Source organism: Lonchura striata, chromosome 1A (assembly GCF_050655825.1).
Source record: "Lonchura striata isolate lonStrDom1 chromosome 1A, ASM5065582v1, whole genome shotgun sequence".
NCBI classification, from domain to species: Eukaryota; Metazoa; Chordata; class Aves; order Passeriformes; family Estrildidae; genus Lonchura; species Lonchura striata.
In genome coordinates, this window is record NC_140741.1 from 47733964 (window position 1) to 47759556 (window position 25593).

At 40.2% G+C, this 25593-nt stretch overlaps 1 protein-coding gene across 3 annotated transcripts in view; it reads right to left on the bottom strand.

Annotated features, from left to right (window-relative positions):
- The window catches only part of CPM (carboxypeptidase M), a 31445-nt gene extending 28439 nt beyond the window's left edge, over positions 1-3006 (bottom strand). For 2 of the 3 annotated variants that reach the window (XM_085569146.1, XM_021544276.3), the window contains exons 1-2: positions 664-704; positions 355-517 (exon numbers count right to left, since the gene is read on the bottom strand). In XM_085569146.1, the coding sequence (XP_085425272.1) occupies positions 355-408 (54 nt within the window). In that variant the 5' untranslated portion in view covers positions 409-517; positions 664-704. Of the gene's footprint in view, positions 1-354; positions 518-663; positions 705-889; positions 984-2987 lie in introns of those variants that run through there. The other variant, XM_085569147.1, reaches the window with a different exon arrangement.
- Between the last annotated feature and the right edge of the window lie 22587 nt (positions 3007-25593).

The window sequence follows — 25593 nt, forward strand, 5'->3', positions numbered from 1 at the left end:
GGTATTTTTAACAAAACCACAAGTTAGAAAACACACGTCTTTAATTATAGTCCCACCCAGAATGGGCACTTGGCAAAGGGGTCCCGTATATTCTAGGCTTCATAGAGACGGCCCTTTCTGAAATTGCCACTCAGGACGTTTCCAATTCTCATAAATGTAAGTGTTGGGAGAACTTTTACCCTGATGACACGTTTGATGCTTCAGCCAGAGTGTGTTATTCACGCTTAAGCAAGAGGAAGACTTCACAGAGGTTTGTTAGAGCAGTCCCGCCGCCAGCAAGCGTTCACGAAAAGCCACCTTCACCCACACCTGCCCCGAAAAAAGCCTTCTCTCCCCTCGTCCCTCCGCCCTTACCTTCCACCGAGCGCCCGATGCTGTGCAAGTGGGTGAGAGAGGGGTACGCGGCATGCACCCCCCTCAGGTACTCCTCCAGCTCCTCGCTGTGGTGGTACTTAAAGTCCAGCGCGGCCGCCGCAGAAGCCAGGCAGAGGATGGGGATGAGGATGCCCACCACGTCCTAGAACGAAAGAGATGAAGCTCCTCCACGGCGGCAGCGCCGGGGCAGCAGCCAGCCCGCGGAGAGCCCACCCTCCTTCCCTCTCTCCCTGTCGCCCCGTCGCTCCCCCGCCCCGCCGTGCCGTGCCGTGCCGTGCCGTGCCCTACCGCGGCCGCCGCCCGCATGCTGCCGCCGCCGCTCCGCCACTGCCGCCCGCGCCGGGCGGCGCCGCCAGCCCCCGCGGCCGCGCCCCGCCCCGACTGACGCGGGCCCCATCCACTCAGCTCCCCCGGCCCGCCCAGGGTCGGGGCCCCGGCACCGCCACGGACACTGTCCGTGCCCTCCCCTTGTCCCCGTCCCCTCCCTCCGCCCCGCCCCGCCGGAGCTTCCCACCTGCGCGGGGCACGGCCCCGTGCGGCGCTGCCCGCTTCCCGTCGGAGCCTGCTGGATTCAGCTCGTTCTTCTTACCGGAGGGAGCGAGCGGTGTCTGTAGGGATTAAAACAACTCAAACAATAAACCGGGGAGGGGTGCGAACGTTCACGTTTTGACTTTTGGTGTTGTGTTGATTCACAAGAGGGATTGTTGAATATAAACCAAGTTCCTCCTCGGCATCTGTGTGGTCGTGGCGTGTGATCAGGACGGCAGCACCTGGGGGGCTCAGAGACAAAGCCTGATGCGTAAGCCGTGAGAGAATTTATCTGCAAATCTCCACCTAGCGCTATTTTTGCTTTGGCTTTTTTGTTTGAAGATGAGTTTTTAATAGGCCTGTGTTCACTTACTAAAAGGACTGGATTTTATCTACAGAATTAAGTTATTTTCTTGGTTCTGCACTAACCACATTGCCTTGGGGATATCTTGGTCTTGGGATTCACCACAAAGGCTTTTTCATCACCTTTTGTTGTCTTGATGATTGAAAAGAACTAAGAGAAAGAAAGTTAAGCTGACTTCCAGAAAAAAAAAAAATAGGATAGTGTCTACATTTATTTTAAAATATGAGTGTGGATATAGCTGAGTATTAGAATAAGCTACTTGTGGATTCTGTATAATTTTACTGAGAAAAAAGTTATAACCACCAGTGGGATTTCATCTGCTTTCTTCTGAAATTTACTATGCTGGTTAATGTGAGAAAAGGATGTTAAAGGAAATGAACCTATGAGCCAATCTCAAATAATAAGTTCTGTATTCCAAATAGAAGACATTATATTTAACAACAATTCTTGTAAAACAAAAAGTCATTGTTGAATTTAAAACTACCTTTTTTTTTTACCATGATGTTTTAAGAAAAAAGGTTTGAAACTATATTTTAATATCTATCTGTATTATCCCAATGTATTGCAACTATCTGTAGTATCCCAATGTATCAGAGGCATATATATAAAAAAATGCAAGATGTCTACATCCAGACCTCTCTTAGTTCATGGGAGGGATTTCTGAATCATATATAGCATACAACAAGGGATGTATGCAAATTATGAGGCTACTTGATTAAAAGATATGTGTAATATTATATTTCTGTGAATTGGGTTCCTCCCAGTATGGTTTTCTAAAGGGACAGACCGATAGCCTTTCTCCCATACACTGACTCCACCTATTTTAACTCTTATAACTTGGCAAGATCCTCTCTCTCTTATTCACAAATTAAAACTCTTGTGAGACTTAGAATTTACATTCTGTAAAAAAAAAAAAAAAAAAAAATTAAAAGTTGATAGTTGATTTTGGTTATAGTTACCTCCTATGTGAAATGGGAGATAAACTGTGGGGTTACACTGCAAAAGTGTCTCCAGAGAAGCAGAAGGAAGAAGTCAAGTATGTGAACTTCATATTTGAATTTATTTGGCTACCGTATACATATTTATAGGCTCCTTGAATGATGATCTGGACACACTACTTGAGTAAGCAAGGAAGAAAATACACTCAGATGGTAATCCCACATAAGTATACCTGGAAACCTTCCCAAGATAATCACATGAAATCAGAGAACTCTGACTTCAAGACAGAGTAGGGTGTTGGCAACACAGTAAAAATCACAAGGTGTGTAAAAACTTAACCTCATTGAAATAACTAAAGTCACCTTTGATGCTGGGTAATCATGCAGTGTTATCTCATTTGGAAATTACACCACCCTCTAATATAGCCAGCACAGTCATGGTTAAATCAGAGTATTACTGCATATAATAGCGTTCAAAATGATAGATTGTTTCTGTGCCAAGTGCTTGCAAGTTAGGACAAACCAGCCTGTTTGGCAATATTTGAGTTACATGTGACAGAACCAAAAAACCTCTTTCCCCACCTCAGCCTGCACAAAATTCAAAGATAAACTTGAATCGCTTTTCACAAGGTCAGTTTAAGCCAGCCTGGGCTAGTAATATTCTGGTAAACACAGTTGTGGGTAAAAGTCAGTACCAAAGATCAAATCCTGCATGAAACTAAACCAGCAGTAAATCTCCCGTTAGCATCAGGAGGTCAAAAACAGGCACCATGCGTCCAAACCTGATTGCAGTTGTTCTCAGCAGTGGGCAGTGACACACACAGAGAGGCCAACTCCTCTCAGCGTCATCCCGGATCATCCATTCAGAAGTATCCAACGGGTAATTATTTAGGTTAGCACTCGAGCATGGGATTTGTGGAGAAAAGCCCGCAAGCCTTGATGTGAGCTTCGCATCCCTGTGTCGGCAGGGAGCGGGCTGGGGCTCCCCGGCGCGGCGCTGGAGCAGCTGCGGTGCCCTCCGGTGCCAGGCGCAGAAATTCCTGCCGCGAGCAGCAGGTACGAGCGGCTCTTCCCGCAAGGAGCCAGGCACCGCCCCGACGCTGGCGCTTCACTGGCGCAGTTGAGATAAGTAACGGCAGCAAAAGGACCTTCTGGAAAATTTTGCGGCTTTGGAGAGCTATTCACAGAGGAGGCCTTGGAATTTGAAATCTTAAGCAGTGTTTTGTCGTCCTTCATGCAGGATTCCTGCACTTTTCAAAGATCAGTAGGAAAAAACAGGTGCATCACATTATAACTAAAGTGTCAAAATACTTTTGACTAGAAATTAAAAAAGAGGTCACTATCAAAGATTAAGTTCTTAAGAACCACCACTGCTATTGAAACTCTCATCTGAAATCATGTTCTAGGAGTACAGACTACAGCTACATGTTCTCTACATTGATGTAACATTAAGGATCTGACAATCAGATTTCTCTGGGGGAAAATCACGAGATAAAGGCTTTCTCAAGTGAGATGGACCAGACAAGTGAGTTCAATACAAGTGATGGCACAGACACATTAACTTGATAGGACAGCACAGTCCTGTATTAGCATAAACCCAGATACAAATCACCTGAATAATCATGAATTAAGCCATTCTGGTGTATAACATCTGCACTGGTGGATTAACAGCCTGATATTAGTAGGACAAAATATATATTCCCTGTAAGAAAGGGCATTAAAGGGTCAGAAATCTCTCAAACATTCACCAGCTAATTAGTTGTCTCTACCATGCTGACAGTTCTCAGCATATTTGATTCATAAATCTCCTCCCCCTCCTTCCCAGCATATGAATTACCCCTGGGGAAGAAAGGGATGCCCTGCTGTGTCTTGTAATCTGCAATTTGAAAATGATCCCAAGGGGAACTACTAGCAGCTGGTACTGTTTAGAGCTGTCCAGACAAGCACTGATTCAGCTGGAGAATCTGGAACCACAACCAGCTGCCTGACAGCCCTCTCACACATCCTATCTTGCAAACAGCACGATCTGCATACAGCAGAGATTTTGAGCTACTGTGTGACAACATGTTGTCATGTGCTGTGGTAGAACAGGTCTGTTCTGCTCCACACAGGATTGAAAAATGGAAACATGATCTCATTCAAGACAAAGGTCTTGAGTGTTGTGTCTTGGGTATTGTAATACAATTGTAACATTTTTCAGCTTTATCTTCCTCCTCTTAAATTGGCTTATACTTGCCCTTTCAACAGTCCACACAGAATTAGATGTAATTTGAAAATAAATTATCCTTGGAATGGCAGAACCTAATTTTTCACCTGAGGCATTACGTGTCCCTGGGTAGGCAAGAGCATGGTACTAAGAATAGGGAAAGCCAGAAGGGTTGAGGCACAGATGCATCTCAGGGAAATAAAGAAAAAGAAGTAAGGTGAGGAACATCCATGGAGGTGAGAGTGGCCTGGAAGGTGGAAGCATTACAGATACTGTGGTTGAGAAAAAGTAATTGAGAAGATTTGGCAGGTGAGTCCATATGGAAAAGGACTGACAGTAGTCTTTCTGCTCACTAACATCTTGCTAATCTGACCTCAGGATAACAAAATTTGAGGGATTTAAGATGTTGACATAGCATCTTGTCAGGTCTGCTAATTTGTATATGAAATGCATTGCAGTTAATAACATGGAATTTACAGAGATTCTTCATAGCTGATTTCTTGTTGATATTAAGCAACACTTTTGAGCAATCTGAAAATTATCCCAAGAACTGGACTCATTTCAGCTTTAGCTGTTTGGGAAATTTGTCAAGCTTTGAAATAGCATTTTGCTAATTACCTTCAAATCAAAATACGTTTTAATTGCCATTGTCATGAACAATGCAACACTCTTACTCATAATGATGGCAAGTCTGTCTCCTAAAAAACAAAATTTCTTCAGGCCATTTAGCATATCTGTTTCAAGTAAACAATGGTGCCATTTCTGGATCAGGAAATTAGGATCCTTTTTAGAAAATTTCATTGTGTAATAAACCAATCCTTTATTTCTCTGCACTGATTTATGCATAATGGGCCTCTACACAGAAAACCGACTGAACAGTGTGCACTGAAATCTCCTATCAGTGAAAAGTACATACTATGATGTTTTGCACTAACCTTTTTCTTTTGGGAAAGAAATTAAAAGGGAGCTTTCCAGATATACAATAGCTATAGATTTGCCGATTGACAGTTTAAAAATTAATGTTTAGTGTGCAATAAACAAAGATGCCACTTGTTTGACCACAGCGAAAGCAGATGGAAAGACTTCTTGGGTTAATATATAGGGGTTGTGCACTGGTTAGACTGTCATTTATTAAGCCATATGGCTCTGCGTAGGCTCAATTTCTCTGAAGATATGGGTATGGTTTTGTAACCAGCTTAAAGTAACCTAAAACTGAGCTGTCCCTGAGAGAGGCCACCCTGCTGCCTCCCTTTTGCCAGCGTGAGCACTCGAGCAGCTCTGTGGTCAGTAGGATTGGGGAATTGGTGCATCTGGAAGCTAACCCAAACACACACATACACCATTGAAAGAATCCCTGTTTTCACCTGGCTCAGCTGCCCAATCCATACAGGCACTGGCCTTTGCTGGGGGAGCAGAAAAGCCAGATGGCTCCTGGAGAGGGAGAGTGAACTGCTGGCTAAGGGGAGGTACATATGGGATGCCACAGGCTGAAAGAGGGTCTCTTGGGAAGAATAAGCTGAGCTCATACGAGAGAGACTTGTGCTCTGCCTCTCTTCTGGCAATGACTTGTTCCCTAGAGATACAGAAAGTGCTATTACTCTCCTCTCCCACTAATGACGTGGGAATATTAATGGTGAATTTAACTATAGATTAATTAGTGCTTGTCAAACAGTCTTGTAATTCCAATTAAACTGAAATTTGAGAAAGAGAACTCTCTAACAGATATGGAAACCTCTGCTACCCTTAGTCTGATACCATTGCCTGTTTGGCATAGAAAATGTTGATAATGTATGAATAGCTCCTCCAGCCACATGAGCCTTCTAAGACAACTGTCATGACAGAAATCTTATTAATGTTATCTTGATACAGACAGTATTTACAGACACAACAGCCTGCATAAAAGAGCACTGGAAATAATAACTTTTATTCACAAATTCTTGTAAGTGAAAGAAAAGTTGCTCCCATGGTGGCTATGGAAGCTATCTAAAGAGCAGCCCTTTTCAAGACATAACCTGTACAGCAAGGATTTTTCAATACTCAGTATTAGAAGGTAGTTTATTTGAGGTCACAAATATCTTAATCAGAAAATCCAAAATCAGGACAAAGAAGGTAGTTTTGCTGACAGCAGAGAATTTTTTCCCTGCTAGTTCATCTTTTACAGAATTATTAGAAAACTATAAAAGTAGGCAAGGTTTCATATGAAGCAAGAAAGTCCAGGTAAGCCTTAATCTTGTCTTGGTTCACTGAATTTGTATACAATTAAACTTCCAATGTTATTTATTTACAAATACTTTTGAGTGCTTTCTTGCTTTAGAATGTTTGTACTTAAACTAGATAATGAAAAAATAAATGTTTTTTTGTAACAACTCTTCTCTAGAAGTCAGCCCTCAGAAACCTTTCCTGCCAAATCCACACACAGAAGAGATATATAGGATAAGGGACGCTTTAGCATTCTTGGCACATCTTTGGTATGGATGTTTCAAAACAACATGCATTGCAGCAGGCTTGAGCAGAGTCATCAGGCACCAAATGACATCTGAGCAAGCCCCAGGCTGGAACGATTTCCTGCACCAGATAGAGAAGGAAACAAATCTTCAATGTGGTTCAATATATTCATTTTTATTTTGATAGTATATGGCTGTGTAAATATGAAATTCTCCTCTGGGAATGGGGGTTTCAAATTTTTGAGAAAGAATAGCCTCATCTCATTTGCATTACTAATCCTTGTTGGCAGTCTCACACACAGGAAGCTTGAGAATACACTAGAAAAACATTAATTCCCCAGAGACCCTGTGGTAAGGAGATCTCTAAATTAAGATAACTTGAAAGATATCCTCATTTCAAGGCATGTATTAAAATCCCCATAACAGATAGCAAGGCTGAATATTGCATGAACAGCATAGATTGCAAAACCTTTTTGGTAGTTGATTGTTTTTAATATAATTTTAATTATTTTTCATCCTACAGGGTTTTTAATGGATAACTATGGATCCTTGATTTGCTCTTTTTGTAGAGGGGATAGCTTTTCTGAGCCTCTTCTCTGCATGACTGCTCCCATGCCAGCCTAACTTCATGGGAGTCTGTCTTTGATATGATTGAACAGTTGAGGTGAAGTATTTGCTTTTTAAAACTGTCTTGTTACAGGCTGATACTTGTATACTACAAACATTTCCATAGATTGCCATGGATATAGATATTTGATCATTAAAAAAATTACATTTCTCATATTTGCCTTCTTTGAAAGTTAATTATTTTACCTTGTCCTAATATTCATAGTTCTGTTGTGCTCCTCAATTTGGCATTATTGCAAAGTAGCTATCACAATTACAAATTTATTACAATATAAGCCAATGTGATTGCTGGTTTACAGAGTCATGGTACAGATTTTAGATTCATGGTGGCAGACAGATGTTTTATAGGACTGGAATGTTAACCAGTTCTTATGTGAACTGAAAAGAGTTCTTGTTTTGACTATAGTTTTAAAGACTGGACTAAATGTAAAGAAGAATCTGAGTCTACAGAACTTGCATCTTCTCCTGATCCTATGATGTAAGTTATATTAACTTAAATTCAGTTTTTAAATTTTTCTTGGTTCCCATAGATTTATAATTTTTGAGACTAGACCTTTAAATTTGGCCTTGTAGCCCAAATGTAACCAAAATATGTGATCACTTTATCCAGCTTCTGTCTTTGTCTTTAACCAAATAATTATTTCTTTTCATTGCATGTTAAAACACAAAATATATTATCCCTTGTGAAATTTATACCTAGGACATGATTCCTTATAAAAGAACTAAAATTAATTTCTTCCTCTCCAGCCAGTGTTGTCCTAATTACTCTTGGTAATTCTGGTACTTTTTCTAGATCTAGAATTACAAAAAAGATCTCTATCTTTATGTGTTGTCCAGCCTTTACCCAGCTGTAAATAGAGAATCTGAGCCAGTAAATCACACAACCATATGTTCAACAACTTTAAACTTATGCCAAGGTTGTCTTGATTTCAGTCACAGTTAAGATGATGTGTATTGTCTCATAGGAGATTGAATAGGCCTGGAAGCTTTCATAGCTGGGGTATCTACTGTTCTGGAGATGCTTGCCTTCTGTAGAGATTACATAGCTTTATAGTGAAACAGAGATGATCCATGGACATAGGCATCTGTAATTTCTGTTGTGTTTTCTTTTAATGATTTGGGCTCACAATTTTGAACGTCATTATTTTCCCCCATCCTCTTTTGAAACAAAGTTTTAGTGCCTTGCTAGGCCAATAGAGATTTATGAACTTTTGCTGCCTCATATGAACATTTTATCTGATTAAAATTTGATACCATAATTTACTCTTGTTTTAAGATTGTTTTTCCTTTCTCTGTTTATGTTCTATTCAGAACTGATTAACATGGAAAAAAATCTTGTTCCAGTCTCTTTTGAGAATTAAAGAACTGGGAATTATTTTTATTTCACTCCATTCAAGATGTTAAACTCTTTAGACTCAGTTTTGCATGGTCCTATGTTGACATTTATGTATATAGAGTAGTTGAAGAGTGTGCAAAAGTAATAAATCAGCATTTTCCATACATTTGGCAGTGATCTATTGATTGGGCTGCAGAGAATATGTCTACTATCATTTGGCATTCCACAAAGACCATGGCCAAGTAGTAGCTGGTACAGTGCTATGGTTTGGATTTAGTATGAGAATATTGCTGATTCTGCAATGATGTTCTAGCTGTTTCTGAGTAGTGCCTACCTTAAGTCAAGGACTTTTCAGGTGTCCATGCTCTGCCAGTGAGGAGGTGCACAAGAAGCCAGAGGGAGCATGGCCAGGACAGCTGACCCAAAATGGTCAAAGGGATATTCCACACCACAGAATGTCCTGTTCAGTATATAGGGTGGGGGGAATTTGGGCAAGCAGGGCTGATCACTGCTGGGGGACTGGCTGGGCACTGCTCAGTGGGTGCTGAGACATTGCATTGTGCATCACTTGTCTTTCTTGCAATTTATTCCTCTCTCGTTTCTTATCTTCCTTTTCACCATCATTATCATCATCATCATCTTTTACTTCATTGCAATTACTAAACTGTTCCCTCAATGCACAGATCTTGCCTTTTTACCTATTCTCCTCTTCTTCCACTGTAAGGGACATAATCCATGGAGGAGACACTTCCCTTCTCCTCCAGGTTAGTTACTACAGCTCTTGCAAATTTCAAATATCCTTGGGATATTCAAACCAGCACAGTTTTATTCCTGTGTTTCCTCTGACTGTATTCCAGGTCTTGTTGAACAACTACTTAAGAAAACCACCCAGAGATCTGCACTGAGATTGGATGGGTGTGTGGGACAATGTGGGCAAGTGCCTAGGACAGTGAATACCTCCAGCATTTTGGAACTTCTCCCTGAACAAGTGCAGGATCCAGAAAAACTAGGAAAATACTTGGAAAAAGGATGTCCTCAGCCTGGCAATCCAGAGAGACACAAATGACTGCAACATGCTGGGTCCTGGCCTACTGAGCCCAGCTCAACACTATTCAGAACCCTCAAAGGAAAAGAATCTCCCTGGATTTGATGACAAAGTGACAGGCACTGCAGCTGCTCCAACCCTGGCCCCAGGCCCTGCAGCTGACCCAGAGCACCAAGCCCTGCCAGAATCAGTCACCTCTTCTCACCAGAAGAAATGCATACAAGAGAGCTTGTTTAGCAAAGGGGAACAAAGCAGCACCATCACAAGAGCAGGAGGAAGAGGTGGAACAAGAGGGAACCACTCAATCCCTATCCCTGAGAGAGCTGTGGGATATGCAAAAAGATTTCAGCCATCACCCAGGTGAGCAGGTGATCACCTGACTGCTTGGATGCTGGGGAACAGGGCTAGGAGCCTGGAATTAGAGGCTAGGGAGACCAAGCAGCTGGGATCACCTTCTAAGGAAGGGGGCATTGACAAAGTGATTGGCAAAGGGCCTCAGCCTTTGGGAGGTAACTCCTGTGGTGTGAAGGAAAATCCAGGAAAAATCTGCATGGACAGTTTTCAATTATACTCTTTTCTTGAAGGGATTTTAAATCTAATTTTTCACATGAAAAAATCCAAAACAAGGAACAGGTGTTCTGTCCTGTGAAGTGTCACCCTCTAATGATATGGTTCATGATTAATGACCTAAGCTCCTTGTTTGCTCCTAAGCTCCTTATTTGCAAAGAAAGCAGTTGGTCAAATTCAAGTTTCCATAAATGAAAGCAAGAGCCCTCAAGTTCCTTAGATATATATACACTTATATAAGACCTGAAGTGAACTGAAACAGATTAAGAATAAATTTCAAAAAGAAGGAGATATTTGGAGTAGAAAGCATTTATATTAAATACTGGAATATAAAGAATGGCTGGACATATGTGGAGAAATTATATTATCAGGACACCAAAGTAAAAATACTTAATTATTACTGAAGGAAAAATATTAGAATAATAAAACACAAGGCAAATATACTTAATTTTTGTAAGTCATGGAATTCAGAACCTGAGACTGGATGCATTCTTGAAACTCATCCTTTTCTCTGTAAGGACAATCTCAATAAATCCTACTTCAAAAAGACTAAAAAACTGGAACCTGAGATCCATGTCTATTTAAAACACTCAGGCTGTGCATGATGTAAATTGACAGATTTTACAAATAATAAAGGCAGAATAAAAGAGCCTTTCATTAAAATTTCCTATAACAAACTCTCCTATCACAGAATGATACTGTCACTTCCTTACACTTGGAAAATACTTTAAATTGAATCATCAAATAAACTGCTTATCCTGCTAGTGTAAGGCTGCTCCAGGGCACAGAACAGAGTTGGAAGCAGCCTTGTTTCACCTTTTGTAGATTTGAGCAAAGATCTAATTGCTCTGTTCGCTTAAAATACATGTTTTACGAACATTTCAAAATTATCTGCCCAATGCTTTGGGAAAATGAGACATTAAATTCTAATGTATAAGAAGCAAAATCTGTGGTTACATCCTGCAAACAAACACAGAAAAAGAGAGTATGTTTACTACAGCCCTGCATGGAGGGCTGAAAATGCTGCTTTTTTGCCTAAACTGTTGTGTAGTCAGTTTGGTCTTTTCTTACAGGCACTCTGAACTTTATTCTATAATAATAAATGCTGTTGCTCTGCTGATTTTACTGTAGTTCCACAAATGGTAAGGTAAAGTAAAGAAAAAAAATGCAGACAGGGGATTTAAAATGTGTGAACATATTATTCAGGAAGATTTATTAGTTTTAAAATATTGTTACAATTGCCAAAAATGTTGTTACAATTGAGAAGATTATTTGCCCAGTAGTACAGGATAAGGTCCTGATACAAAAGGTTAAGGTGGCCCTTCAAATTTCCTGTGAAACAGATTGTTAAATCCACTCTTATGTCATGCTAAGACTGCTGAAGATAACTTGGGAATACCAGGCTCTTACAAACTATGGTGCAAATTATTCTGAATAATGAACACATTGACTGAAGAGTCACACGACAGCTGTCCCTCATCCAAAAATAATCATCTCTATCTGTGGTGGCTTCTGGGCTGCCTCAAGCTGATCCTAGGTACAGCATGTCTTTGTAATGATGAGGACTCTCTAGACAGCATTTTGAACAAATTTCCTGAGAAAACTGACACATGAGGCTCCCTTACCCTTCACTAGCAGCCTTTTCAAAATCACCCTGTTTTGCAGGGGTATTTATCTATGTTCTGAAAGATTTAATATTGTCTGTAAGCCACTAACACAGGACTATTGCCTTCTGGTACGAGCTGTTACTGTGTTAGTCCTCTGTGCTCACAGAAATAAGCTACAGTAGGGCTTTTGTCCTGTCTTTCTGGGATGCACATCACTCCAAGCCAATCTTGTCCTTTCACTGATGCTATCTGGACTGCTCTGAGGTCTGGGACACTGCAGTTTTGTTTCCATTTCTCTGACTATATGCTTTGTGATACTGTTTCCCACCATTACTGCCTTTCCATTCTGGTACACATGAATTTGGCCTTAGAATCTTTTTTTCATTTGAAGGGAAAATTCTACAAATCTGTCCTGTTGCATCACAAACTTGCTGCTCTGAAAAGTGAGGAGGATCAGAGAAGTCTATGACTCCAAGAGAAACCACTGCAAGGACAGCCTGTGACACCTGGTTCACCATCTCCCATCTGACAGCAAGCAGTATTTCTAACATTACATACACAGTATTAGTAAGGGCAACCAAAGCTTCCCCTTCTGGTAATCTGCAAACTGTAAGCTTTGTCACTCACAAGAACAGAAAGGATATTACAACATCATTTCAGCTAAAAGATCCTGATCAGGACTGAGCAAAGGAGTTACCTGTTGTTTCCTACTTGGTCCTGTCTTGCAATGACATTTGCTGACCTGTGGATGGCCCGTAATGCAGAGCTAAAATGTACCAAAATCCACCACTCATCTTGCCAAGCATTTCATTTTTATCATCAAAAACCACTTACACAGTTAAAAAAGTCATTGTTACAATTAAAAGAAAAGAAAAAGCTCCATGTGAAAATGCCTGCAGCTATAAGAAGGCACCATTAGGAGAGATTCCAGGGATTCCCACCATGGCTGCAATATGACTAATCTGTAATTTCTGGAAAGCTACCTAACTGATGAATGCAGTAAAGGTAGGATGTTTTAGCATGTACCTCAGTAGTTTAGTAGGTACCTAAAGGCATTAGTTTAAAGTTAACAAACAACTGCCTTTACCTGATGGAGTTTGATGGTCATTCCTATGCCTATCATAACTGTAATCATGATCCTTCTTGGATATTATACTACAAATACTTAAATTTGTGTCACTTTTTGCATTGAAAAGATTGACATACACTACTCATCCATTTCTAAACAATCTATAAAGTCACATATGATTAAGTTAAAAAACAAGCAATCATCTGACAGCTGTAGGTATGGGACTTGACAGATATTCTACACTGATTTGCAATTTAAGACAGCAATATCTGGATAGTAAAGCCATCCAGACAGTTTTCTCTTGCTCCAATCTATCTTGGCAGATAAACAAGGTTAAAACAATACATATTTTGGGTTACCACACCCTGAGTGAGCAGGTCAATTCTCAGTTCTATGACCCCAATGGCAACATAATTTTCATTTAGTATTGTTGTACATTTCTAACAACCATTAGGCCCTTTTAGCCAGAGGAAAAAAAAAAAGAAAAAAAGAGAGAAAAAAAAAAAAAAGAAACAAGAAACTGAACAAATCAACAAAGCAAAACCCAAAAAAAACCTCCAAAAGACACAGCCTCTGGTTTTGATAATATATTTCCTTTCTATCAGTTTCCTCCCATAAATATTTTAAAATATCACCAATATTGCCCTGTACAGAGTGACAATTCTACAAAATGACATATGATGCTACACCAAGTACTTTTTACCATAATAAGCATTTCCATAATTAATTGATTCACCTTTTATTTTTCATAGTGCTATCCCCACAGTTCTCTCAGCTCTTAACCTCTTCAGTATCAATAGTGCTTATCTGGGCTCTCATTTGAAATGCCTTTCTTTCCACTGGCTATGCTGCAGCTGATGTACACACTTCTCTCAGATCTCATTTATGCATGTGTTCACATATTTAATTGAAAACATATAAAAATATTTTCATAACACTATATCATTAAGCCTGAACATTTTTTTTTTTGTGATAGCTTTCAGATTTGGTTACTTTGAACCCCTCATTTTAATTACCTAAAAGGTGCTAATAACTTTTTTGCTCTCTTTTTCTTCCAAAAATTTTTGGAAGCCATGTTACAGGTTCCATGAATGCAAAAATAAATCAGCAAATTAAAATATTTTAAAAAAAGACACCAATAAAAGTAAATGTTTATCTTTCTTTTATCTACACCTTTTTTTCTTTCTTTTTCTTTCTTTTTTTTTTTTTTTTTTGATATCAGGATAGATGTCTTGTCTTCTTCATCATGCAGCTGGATAAGTCAATATCTGGAAGCTAATAATAAAAAAGATCCAATTATGCAGCAGCTTCTAAGAACTTCTTGTTCACTTTTCACCCCAAAATTCCACTAGGATTGTGAACACTTAACAGAGATTAAATTTTTACTGTGAACGCCTCAGGCAGACTCTTTGTATAAATTCTAGATAATTCCTTTCTCTGGAGGCTTTCTTTCACATGCTCATATTTCTCCAGGCTGGTATAGTTTTCCATATTCCTGTTGGTAGTTTCTCACGTGGTTTTGCTCTTGTGCCTTTTATTCCAAGAAGAGGGAGTAGAAAATTTATTTTCTTGTCCTGAAAGTTCTTTATGTTTAGTGGAAGACAGCAGCCTGGGCAGCTCAGGAACAACACTGATCTCTCATATGAACTACTTGTACTGATCACTAGCTGATTGCTACCTAGCTGCTACCTGTGAACTCAAAGTTTCTAGTTTATTCCAGCAGCAGCAAGGACATAAATGAGAAAGAGATTTTTAAAACTCCCAGTCTCCATAAATTATGAAAGACACATTTTTAATATATAATTGGAATGCTGAAGATCTTTTTATGTGTGTATATATATATATAAATATTTATATATATATAAAATGAGATGTGCTTTAATTTGACAAAAACTCCCAAACCCTTATGTTTTGACTTTGGAAGTTAATTCTATCTCCATCTAATTAAGATATTTTATTATTCATTGTCTCCCTCTCAAACTTTCATATACACATGTAGCATTTGCTCCAATGCCTGGAGTTTACTGGCTTGGTAAATAACAGGGACTCACCCAGTTCAGAGCTAATGGCTTTATCTTCTCTCTGGACAGCATCTGGCAATCATCTTCCAATAAATCTTTCTCTTCTATCTTTTTGTCACAACACACACAGTTATGAGGAACATACAGTATCATTTTAGTTGATATATCTCCAGTTTGAAAAGTTCTGACAGCAGGCATAACTGTGAAACTATTCCCTGGAAATAAATATTACAGCATGAAACTGTTCCCTGGAGATAAATTATAACTGACAAATTAATTAAGATTTCCAGTCTTACTGGTATGATGAGCAGCATTCATGAAAAAATAAAAAAGGGATTTGCAATCAGGTTTAAAAACCAAAAACAAAGTCAGAGCCTGTTGTTGTTTAGTGAACCATTCCAGGTCTGGATTACAGCAGTTCTACATGTTGATGTTGTAGTCATGAGAATGTTGGCCATGCAACATTATTCATCCAGTCATGACTATAGGTTATTTATCCTTTTTAAATGAGATACAGATTAATTGCATTCTTAGAGAAACCAGCTTGATGAAGAAGACATAAATAATTTAAATGCTCTAATGTGATGATTCTTCTGGTTTTATTTGGAAATATGCCATGAACTATGGCTCTGTGATCACACATCTCTTTGGTCTCCAGAACTCTTCACTCCAAAGTCACGGAGGTAAATCTGACACACAAAGACTGTGGAGGCTGTTTCTGCTCTGCCTTACCAGCAGTACCTGGGTGGGCTTGACTTGTTTTGGTTTGTGCAGGAGCTTTGCCTGGTGATGTCCCTGTAGTGTACATACATAGCTCCTCCTAACACATGGGTGTTTTATGGATACAGTCATAGTAACCCTGTTGATGTGATGTTATCCTCTGTAATGCCTGACGTGACTCTGGTGGTTCATCAGCAAAGCTGAGGTCAAGAGATCTTCCTCTAAATTATAATATATAGGAAATTATACTATCACATAGTAAAACCTGCCTTTAGGCAGCTGCTACACTTGGCAGCTCAAGCAAAAGAAAGCCACCTTCTGTTCGATGCACAGCTGGAGGGACTCCAGGTGGCTGTGTGGCCTTGAGAGGCATATCCTGACAGGGTCAGATGTCTCTGGATACCCATTTACCTCCAGAGATTCCATCTAAGTCCTCCAAACTAGAACAGCTGGTGCCTCAAGACTTAAAAATACCATCAACAAGAAGAATGAGGAGTCATAATTTCAAAAAAGATGGCTGCCAACAAGATCAGCGAGGCCCAGCTGAAAAAAAATACTATAGTCACTTTGGAAATTAAAATCACAGTATCCAACAATGCTGTTAGATGTTACTTCAATTAGTTATTGGCAACACTACTGGGACAGACAAATGAACCTCAAGGGGGATATTTGTGGTGGAAAATGAAGTACAAGAGATTCCTGCCCAGATCCAGAAAAGTCTTTAGACAGATATATCCTCTGAACTAGCCAAATCCTGCAGCCCACAAGGAAAGACAAACCCTTGAAGCTTGTCTTCCTGCTCCTTACAAAACTGCTCAGATGCCTTGTAGGTGGTGAATTTAAGTCAGGAAAAGCTCTGCACCTGGCTCCAATTGCAAATACCATGTACTGATATTTACACATCTCAAATTATGAGAGTGAAAAAATACAACTCAGTCTAAAGAATTCTTTTGGGGATGCCACATTAAAAATAATAATTTCCTGCAATTTAGCAAAACAATTTATGGGACTGTAATCACCCCTTTAAAAAGTAGGAAATCTGCCACGTGGCAAGTACATAAACTTCATTAAGAAGTTTCCAGTTCACCTCTACTTTCAGATCAGTGAGGAGCTGCATCTCTTCCAAAAGCTACTGGTTTCCAGTCTTTAACTTTCAGCAACTCACCTTCTGGAAATAGGAGACTTACTTCTATTTTCAGTAAGACATCATGAAAAAATGTTAAATTATGTCTCCAGCAGCCAACAGAGTGGAAGAAGACAACAGCACATGATGATTCACACCATCTGTACAATCACCCACTAACCCATTTCTATTCTTCAACTCCCTGTACCTTCCTATCTTCACTTTCTTCCTTCCTTCTTTTTTTCCCAAATGCTCGTCCCTCTCACAGTTTCCACTACCAAGCCCTCCCTTTGATTTAATCCCTTATTCTCTATGCTCCTTTGCTCAGTTTCATGCACTACATGAATCCAGACCTCCCATGCTTGAACCTGAAAAATCTGTAATAAAGAATCAGTCACTGGACTTAATTGTCCGTGCTTTTTGCTGCAAAAGTTTACATTTTGTCCTAGAAGTTAGATTTTTCCCCTGATAGTTGAACCTTTGCTTTTCATGGCAGAAGGAAAGAGACTGATTGTTTATGAAGATTGTGGAAGGAGGACTCTGATGAAGCCTCCCACTCCCCAGCACATAACATCTCACTGAGGACACAAGGATGTTGATGAGGGTATTCAGTCTGGAAAATGATAAATCACAGAGCACAATGGCCAGACACATCCTCAGTTAGGGAGCATGCCTGGAAAGTGTAGACATGTCTGCACAGCATGCTCAGCACCCAGTGGTGCAGGAAACATCCAAGGGTGGCAAGAATGCTGGTAGAAAGCGGGAGTGCTGTCCGGGTGGGCATCCATCTCAGCTCCAGTAACTGCTCCCAGAAAGATGTTTGTGGCTTAATCAGTGCCACAGCAAGTGGCTTTCATCAATGCTGCCTTCTTTGACATGCAAGACTCTGATATCCTTCCTCCCTAGCCAGCAGGTCCAGCTATGCTGCTGTGTTTGTCACAGAGATTGCAAGGAGCAGAGGATGGGGAAGAAGGTGGGCACACTCATACCTCTGATATGCTTTCTGCCTCCTTATAGCCCCTTCCAGTTGCCTCCAATTGGTGCTGGTGCCCACCCCCACCCTCCCACACCCCCTCAATGTCCTTCTTCCCAGCTTTCTCCAGCTGTCCCACTGCTGCCGGTGGCAAGTCGCAGCCACTGTTTGGAAAACAGCAGCTGGTGAGAACTGGTCTCTCTGCAGCATCACAGGAGTCACCTCTCGGGCAGGTTCCCTTCCCATACTGGCCCTGTCATGGCTCCTGTATTGCTCATGTGCAGCCAACAGACAGACAAGTTGCATCCTGCCCACAAAGCCAAGCTCTGTCTGGGTGTTCTCTTAGGCATCGAAAATTATTAATTATTATATTCACAGGGACACAGACTCAACTGGAAGGTGGAGTAAGTCACAGATTAGTGGTTAGGCAGTCTCTAAAAGAGATGTGAAATAGGAGTTTGTTAATGCTCCCAGGCAAAGGGGAGAACTGCAACTCTGGGGCAATCCTGTGAAAAATCATGGTGTCACCATGATTCAAGTGGAAACAGTAGCCAAGAATGTGCCTGCTGGTGCATGAGAGAGGAGGCTTTGAGAGCAGAGCGCCAGACACAGCTCAGCACAGAAACACTTGTTTCTGAATTCTGGTGAGGTACGAGCAGTTCATGTACGAGACAGAAAACAAATAGCTGAGCCCTGTCAAAATTGAAGTGTTTCTGCAAATGTCCAGAGGCAGAACCTTCAGAACCTTTGAAAAGCCAAGGATTTAGAGGACTCCCAGCTGAGGTTATATCTGAGCCCTGGTCTGAAGGGTAACAATTTTGGGTGCAGGTGTTCACGGTCCACTGTGAATATCAAAGTTCTTCACATGATCTGGTGATATTCCAGCCTTAGGAACAGATGTGATCTTCAACAGATGATGGTTTAGATTTGAAAAATCCAGGGCAAAGTACAACACCACATTTGAACTCATCTCAATTATGATTGAAAGAATATGTTCCTGCCACAGAAATTAGGTACAATTTGGGGCATATTTTGGTTTTGGTCCTGGGTTCTATCTTGAAATTGCTTCCGTGAAGAATAGTGGAATTGCTTAAGATTTTTGGATACCCTTTGGAGTGTATGGTATTTAGCAACACACAGTTGAGTAAATTAAGAGGAAAACTTGAATCAGAATTGCCTAGGTCTATAGTTAGGATTAATATACTTCCAAGTAAATGGGGCTTTCTGATCTCTCACATACAATCCTTACAAACACAGTGAATATAGATGTGTAAGTGAAACAACCCCATATATTTCTAGTAAAATTAATTGTTTAAAATTGGAGTGTTTGTGTGCATTGAGACTCGGTGATGAGCATTTCCTACATGTATACAATTTTGGAGTTTACAAAATCAAACAGCAATGCTGAATTTATGGGGTTCCATTTTCAGCACAGGCTGCCAAAGTTGCCACAGTTTCCAAGGTTTAAATGCAGTATACATACCTTTACAACCTCTCTAAGTGTCTATTGAAAGTCATCAGTCACCAAATAATTTCCTTCAGTTCTGAAAACCCAGACAGCAGATCAAGAGATATAGGGGTGTCTCACTGCATGGAGGTTTGGTAAGGGATTGCAAGTTAATGATGTGGAAAGGGTGAACACTGTTTTCTAGGGAGCAATGCAGTGCACTTGGAAATTAATGGGATTTTTCTTACTACTTTCCTTTGCTCTCAGCTGCCCTTAGGAAGGCATTTAGGAAGGACTCTGCCTCCTGAACCATTGAGACTGGCACCAACAGATCCACCCATTTAAGCATGAGTTTCTAAACTCTGTTTTGCTCTCCTTTCGCAAGGACAAACTAATGTGTAAGATCAAAACACAATCAAAAATTTGGTGTCAGTTGCTTTCTCTAAACAAAAGATGCTAGCAATGTAGCTGAAAATTGTGCTGAACTTTTGCTTTGCTCAGAAAAAATAAGATGCATGGATGGATGGATGGATGGGTAGACAGATGCACTAAACATTTCACCCCATACTTGAAAGCTAATGAAAAACACATTTTGTGGCTTTGACAAATTAACAGAGCAGAGCAATCTAGTTTTATATCTTATTTCCTGTTTTTCTAGTGCCTTTTGGCTTGGAAAGCAAACAGACTTGTGCACAGATGAATAATGTGTTTAGATTTAGATTTGGCCAGAAGAGGAAGTCACGGAAGACCTTTTTACTTGGATGGAAATAATGTATGTTGCTCTGATGTTACTCTGTGGGATTCAGTTCCATTGCTGCTTTCATAGCTGATTGCAATGTGCTAATGTCCTGGTGCCAAATCTCAAATGGCTCCGTGAAGTCAGTGGGAGTTTTGACTAAGTCAAATCTAAATGACATCTGAAAAGGGATGTCAAGATTTGCTTTGTCACAAGATCTTCACTGGCACCCTAAAACCTTTACACCCTGAAAAAGTATTTTGGAAGAGTCCTTAACACTCTGTAACTGAGATGGTTTCTGGAGCACAGACAGGCAGTCAGGAAAACAGCTGTAGGACCGTTTTCCAGTAACCCCACCAAATCACAGTGCAAAGGGCATTTCAAAGACAGGCTGGAGCTGCAGCTCACAGCACTGATGTCAGGCAAGCTCTCAGGGTGCACAGCGTGGCATGCAGAAGACTGTCCATGTCAGATCCATCTGTCTTCTCACGCTGGCCCCTTTACGTGACTTGGGAAAGAGGGATGGTCTGTACAGCAGGATCAGGAATTCAGTGTTTCAGATGAAATCAACAGCTTTATTCTCAGCTGAAATTCCTGTTAAAAAAACCAGAAACTCATGCCTTAGCTTTTGTTGGTCTAATTATCATCCTCCTGTAGAAGGTATTGGTCTGGGTGGAATAAAAATCCTGAGCCTGACTCTTACCAGGCCCCTTTTACAGTGTCAAAACCCTGTTCACCACTATGAAACCAAGTTCATAGTTTTCATGGGCTTATACAATAGCCTCAGTTGCTATTTATATGCTTTTAAAATACTTGCATTTTTCAAAAGGTTTCAGGCCTATGTAGCCAGAAAATGTGAACTATATGGATCTAAACTAGCATACCAACAAAAAGAACTTTTACTATTTTTAATCCCCCTATTTTAAACTACTCTAGCAAATCATCATGTTCTGGGGTCTCTGGGGTTTTAAAGGGTTGTAATTCACATAATTTCCCAGCTCCAGAGGGTAAGAACTGTTCAGTGTTCTTCTCTCCTTGAAATTTCCATTAAGTATAAAGATTAGCATTAGACTGCTATGACATCTTTGTAATCAGAACTTCCTTTAACGAGAAGATGGCTGGAGCCACAGATGTTTCTTGTATTACCTACCATAAAATACCTGAATTTACAGATTATAGCCTTTTTTAGAAATTAATCTGGTTTGAGTGTTGGCCAGCTGGACATTTTTGAGGCACTTTGTTTAATCAGCAGTCTTCTGCCTTCTCCTCATCCTTCCACAAGTATATATAATTATACACATACAGAACAGCTCAAAGACATAATTCAGGAATTCTGGCATGAATATTTTGAAGTATTGACATGAAGCCTTGTATGCTTCAGACCTTTCTGAAAACAATACTGGCTCACTGGCATACACCATGTGGTAGGTTGACCCTGGCTAGATACCAGGCACCCAGTGAAGCTTCTCCATCACTCCCCTCCCCAGTTTCATGGGTAGAGATAAGGGAGAGATTGTTCACTCATTACTGTCATGGGCAAAACAGATTTGACTTTTCAAAATTTATTAAATTTATTACAAATCAAACCAGAGTAGGATAATAACCAGAGAAACAAAAACTAAACCTTGAAACACTTTTCTGCAAATCCTCCCTTCTTCCAGGACTCAGATTCATTCCCAGTTTTTTACCTCCTTCACACTGGTAGTGCAGGGAGATGGGAAATGGGGGCTGTGGTCAGTTCATCACATGCTGGCTTTGCTTGTCCTTAGTCCTCAGGAGGACAGCTCCTCACACTATTCCCCTGCTCCAGCATAGGGTCTCTCACACAGGAGACATTCCTCCATGAAATTCTCCACTGTTGGCCCTTCCCACAGGCTGCAGGTTTTTGTCAACTGCAGCAGAGTGGTTCCTCCAGGAACAAACTGCTCCAGCATGAGTCCCCCACAGGGCTGCAGGCACTGCCAGGACCCTGCTCCAGCATGGGATCTCCATGGGTTCACAGTCTCCTTTGAGCATCCCCCTGCTCTGGTGTGGGGTCACCCACAGGCTGCAAGTTAATTTCTGTTCCACCATGGTCCTCCAAGGGCTGCAGGTGCACAGTCTTTCTCACCATGGGCTGCACCACAGGCTGCAGGGGAACCTGCTTCTGTGCCTGGAGCACCTCCTCCTTCTTCTCTGACCTTGGTGTTTGCAGAGCTGTTTCTCTTATGTATTCTGACTTCTCTCTGCTCTGACTGCAATTGCTCCTGTGCAGTTACTCCTTTCCCCTCCTTAAACACATTATGTCAAAACTGCTTTCAGTGATGGGGTCAGCCTTGGCCAGCAGTGAGTCCATCCTGGAATGGGCTGACATTGACTCTGTTGGACATGGAGGGAGCTTCTGGCAGTTCCTTAAAGAAGTCACCCCTGTAGCCCCCTGCTACCAAAACATTGCCTCACAAACTCCATGCACCAGCATATGCACACACATTTTTCACATTAAGAGAAGACAAACAACAGAACAGGTTTTCCAGAGATGCTGGGCAGCTTCCATCTTTCGAAGTTTTCAAGACCCAATGGAACAATCCCTGAGTAACCTTTTATGAACTCATGGCTCATGTTGCTTGGAGCAGCCCCTGGGCTGCAGACTTCCTGACATGTCTTCCAGTTTCAGTTATTGGGTAATCCTGGGACTCTAGGACTATGTAGTGGATAGTTAGAGAGATATAAAATATTTTTTCGATGGTTTTGGGGATAAATATGAAATAATCTACACAATGGTACATTATAAGTCCTGGTTCTGTAAATCCATCCAATACCCCTGTTTTCCTTGAAGTTGCACTATTAATTTTAAATATTCCAACTAACAATGCAGAGAGTTTAAATATTTTTACAAAGTATCTTTGAAAATACACATTAAAGTTATCTTTCCTCCTCACCAACCCTGGAATGCATAGGGAAAAACCTTCCAGTCTCTCCAGTTACCGTAATTGCAAGCTCGCAGTGTGTAGGACTAAGAATGCTTTTAGAGTCGAGGTGTACCTGTTCACACACAGAAGGGTAGAAATACAGGCTATAAACCAAAGGGAGATCTGAACAGACAAAAGAATGATGAATTGCAAGAGAGGAGAAAAAACATCTGGTGATATCTTCCCTCACTCAGTTCAATACTGTTCGTTGCTGTCCTGAGAGTCTCTGTTGCCAGCCATACACACAGCATACAACTCCCACTGATTCCCTTACAAAGCATTCCATGCCTCCTGTAACATGTTTGCTATATTACCTATTGGTCTCAGGTTAACCGTCCATCCTTCTTCTATTCCTTTCCACTGCCCTACAAGGACAGGATTTTTCTAGCCCCTCAGTTTACATCTACTCAGAGTTCACACCCTTTTCATCCTCTCTCTCATGAGCTTTTGCAGTGCCCTTTCCAGGAAAAATAAACTTTCAGATTGCTTGGTGATTAGAGAGATTATCCACATTAATCATTCCCCTTGTAAGCATGAACACAACAAAAGCTGATTCGAGACACTCAGGCACTCTGCTCTAAGTGGGAGAGGTATTGCCTATCTCCTGCAGAAGTGGCCTTTTTATTCCCCTGTTAGATTTAATCAATCATTTGTGTCTATCATCTCACCAAGAAGCTCTTTTGTTTCCTGAGGTTTGTGTGAATTTCAAAAGCTGCTGCTGAATCACCAGAAGGATTTTATTAGTTTCTAGGGAGGTTTTAGATTCTTATCTGCTTATCTCATGCTTAGCCTATTCTGAGATCCAATAATTAAAAGCTTATACCTAATTTTTATGTTGGTAAAGCACTACGTAAAATATCTAAAAGCAAACAGAAAGGTCTGCTATTTCTTCAGGTTGTTCCTCCCTGATGTTCCTCCCACTTTCATCCACAGAGACACTAGAATGATACAATATAGGACAGAACCTGAAGAAATGTTCATTTACTCAGAGATTTGACTCCAGTGCAGAGAACTGTGTAAGTCATAAATCTTTTTTACATAATCACCCCCATTTTCCAGCCAAGTTTCCTTTTGTCCCAACAAATTATCTACAAGACACAGCTTGATCCAATATTTTGTTTCTAAGATAAATATTTTGATATTTTCTCTCTTTTCAGAAAATAGAGGCAATGAGTTGTTTTCAATTAAGGATTGGGGAGATGCTTTTGAAGTTGGGTAAAAAAACACTTGAAAACTCTGATAGGTTTGGCATAGCACCAAGCATGTGAAAGCAAAAACCCCATGTGATCACCCATTACTGCCATCTCCAAATGAAAGTGTTACATTGAAGCCTTCCCTCCTACTTCCTTAAGCTTTTCTGTTAAGTGAATGTGCTTCATTTGGCATATGGCTGTTAAATTCATCATAGCAGGTGTAATATCAACATGCCTACAAGAAAATTGTAAGTTACTGAGTACTTAAATGTTGAATTTCCCATAAAAATTAAAGAAAAATTAACAAAAAACACCAGTAACTCCCACATGGGTCATGGTCAATATGGTCACATATCAGGTAATATGTGAAATCAAAGAATAATTATAAAATTACTATTTATGGTAAGGGCACTAAATGCAATATAGAACATTAAGAATTTCTGCTACTTTACAAAAAAACCCCATAATAATCCTAGATTTAGAAACATCTTTGACGTTATATGATAATGTGTTCCCTGTAATAGGAAAGTGCACAATTATGATTTTGATCTGTGGGCCATGTTTCCTTGATCATAGAGGCAAAAAATTTCACTAATTATCAGATTATAACTGAGTCAGAGTGTACAGCAGCTCAGTACCCAAATCTAGCACTTAGAAAACATTTTAAAAGATAAGGCATCGATCTTTTTGCCAGTTTGGCAGAGGTGTTCCATTCCTGCAAAAGTGGTCTAAAGGACAAATTTTTTCCAGCCTCAAATGAAGAGAAAGCTGGAGATGTAAGAGCAGGGATAGGCACTCTCTTCATTAATTTCTTTTTTAAGAAGTAAACTGTATTGCAAGTTTTGAGGGACTAAAAAAGATACGTGCAAATGATATGTTTGAAAAGTGATATAATCAACTTAAAACCAAATTTCCCATAAGCAGAATTGTTAGTCTGAGTCATCCCAGAATCTTCAAGGGGTCAAAAGCAGAGAGTTACACTGCCTACCCATATGGAGTAGGTACCAAAGAATTTTTTCCCAAGACTTTTCATAACCTCACAGGACTAGTGGAAGAAATAAAACACTCAAGTTCTGGCACAGTAGAATCAAACAGAGATTCAGTACATACATGACAAGCTTGTATTAGTTTGCAAATCTGTTATGGTCAGATCAAAAGAATAATTCTGATTATAAAATTAATACAAACACTATTATAAAAATATATTTTCAAGATTATTTTTTCAATTATATATATAAATGGCTTATAGTAAGCTATAAATGTTCAGAGTTAAAGCAGTACCCTGGATCTAAGGATTTTTATATTTTTATTAAATACTTTTAGTTT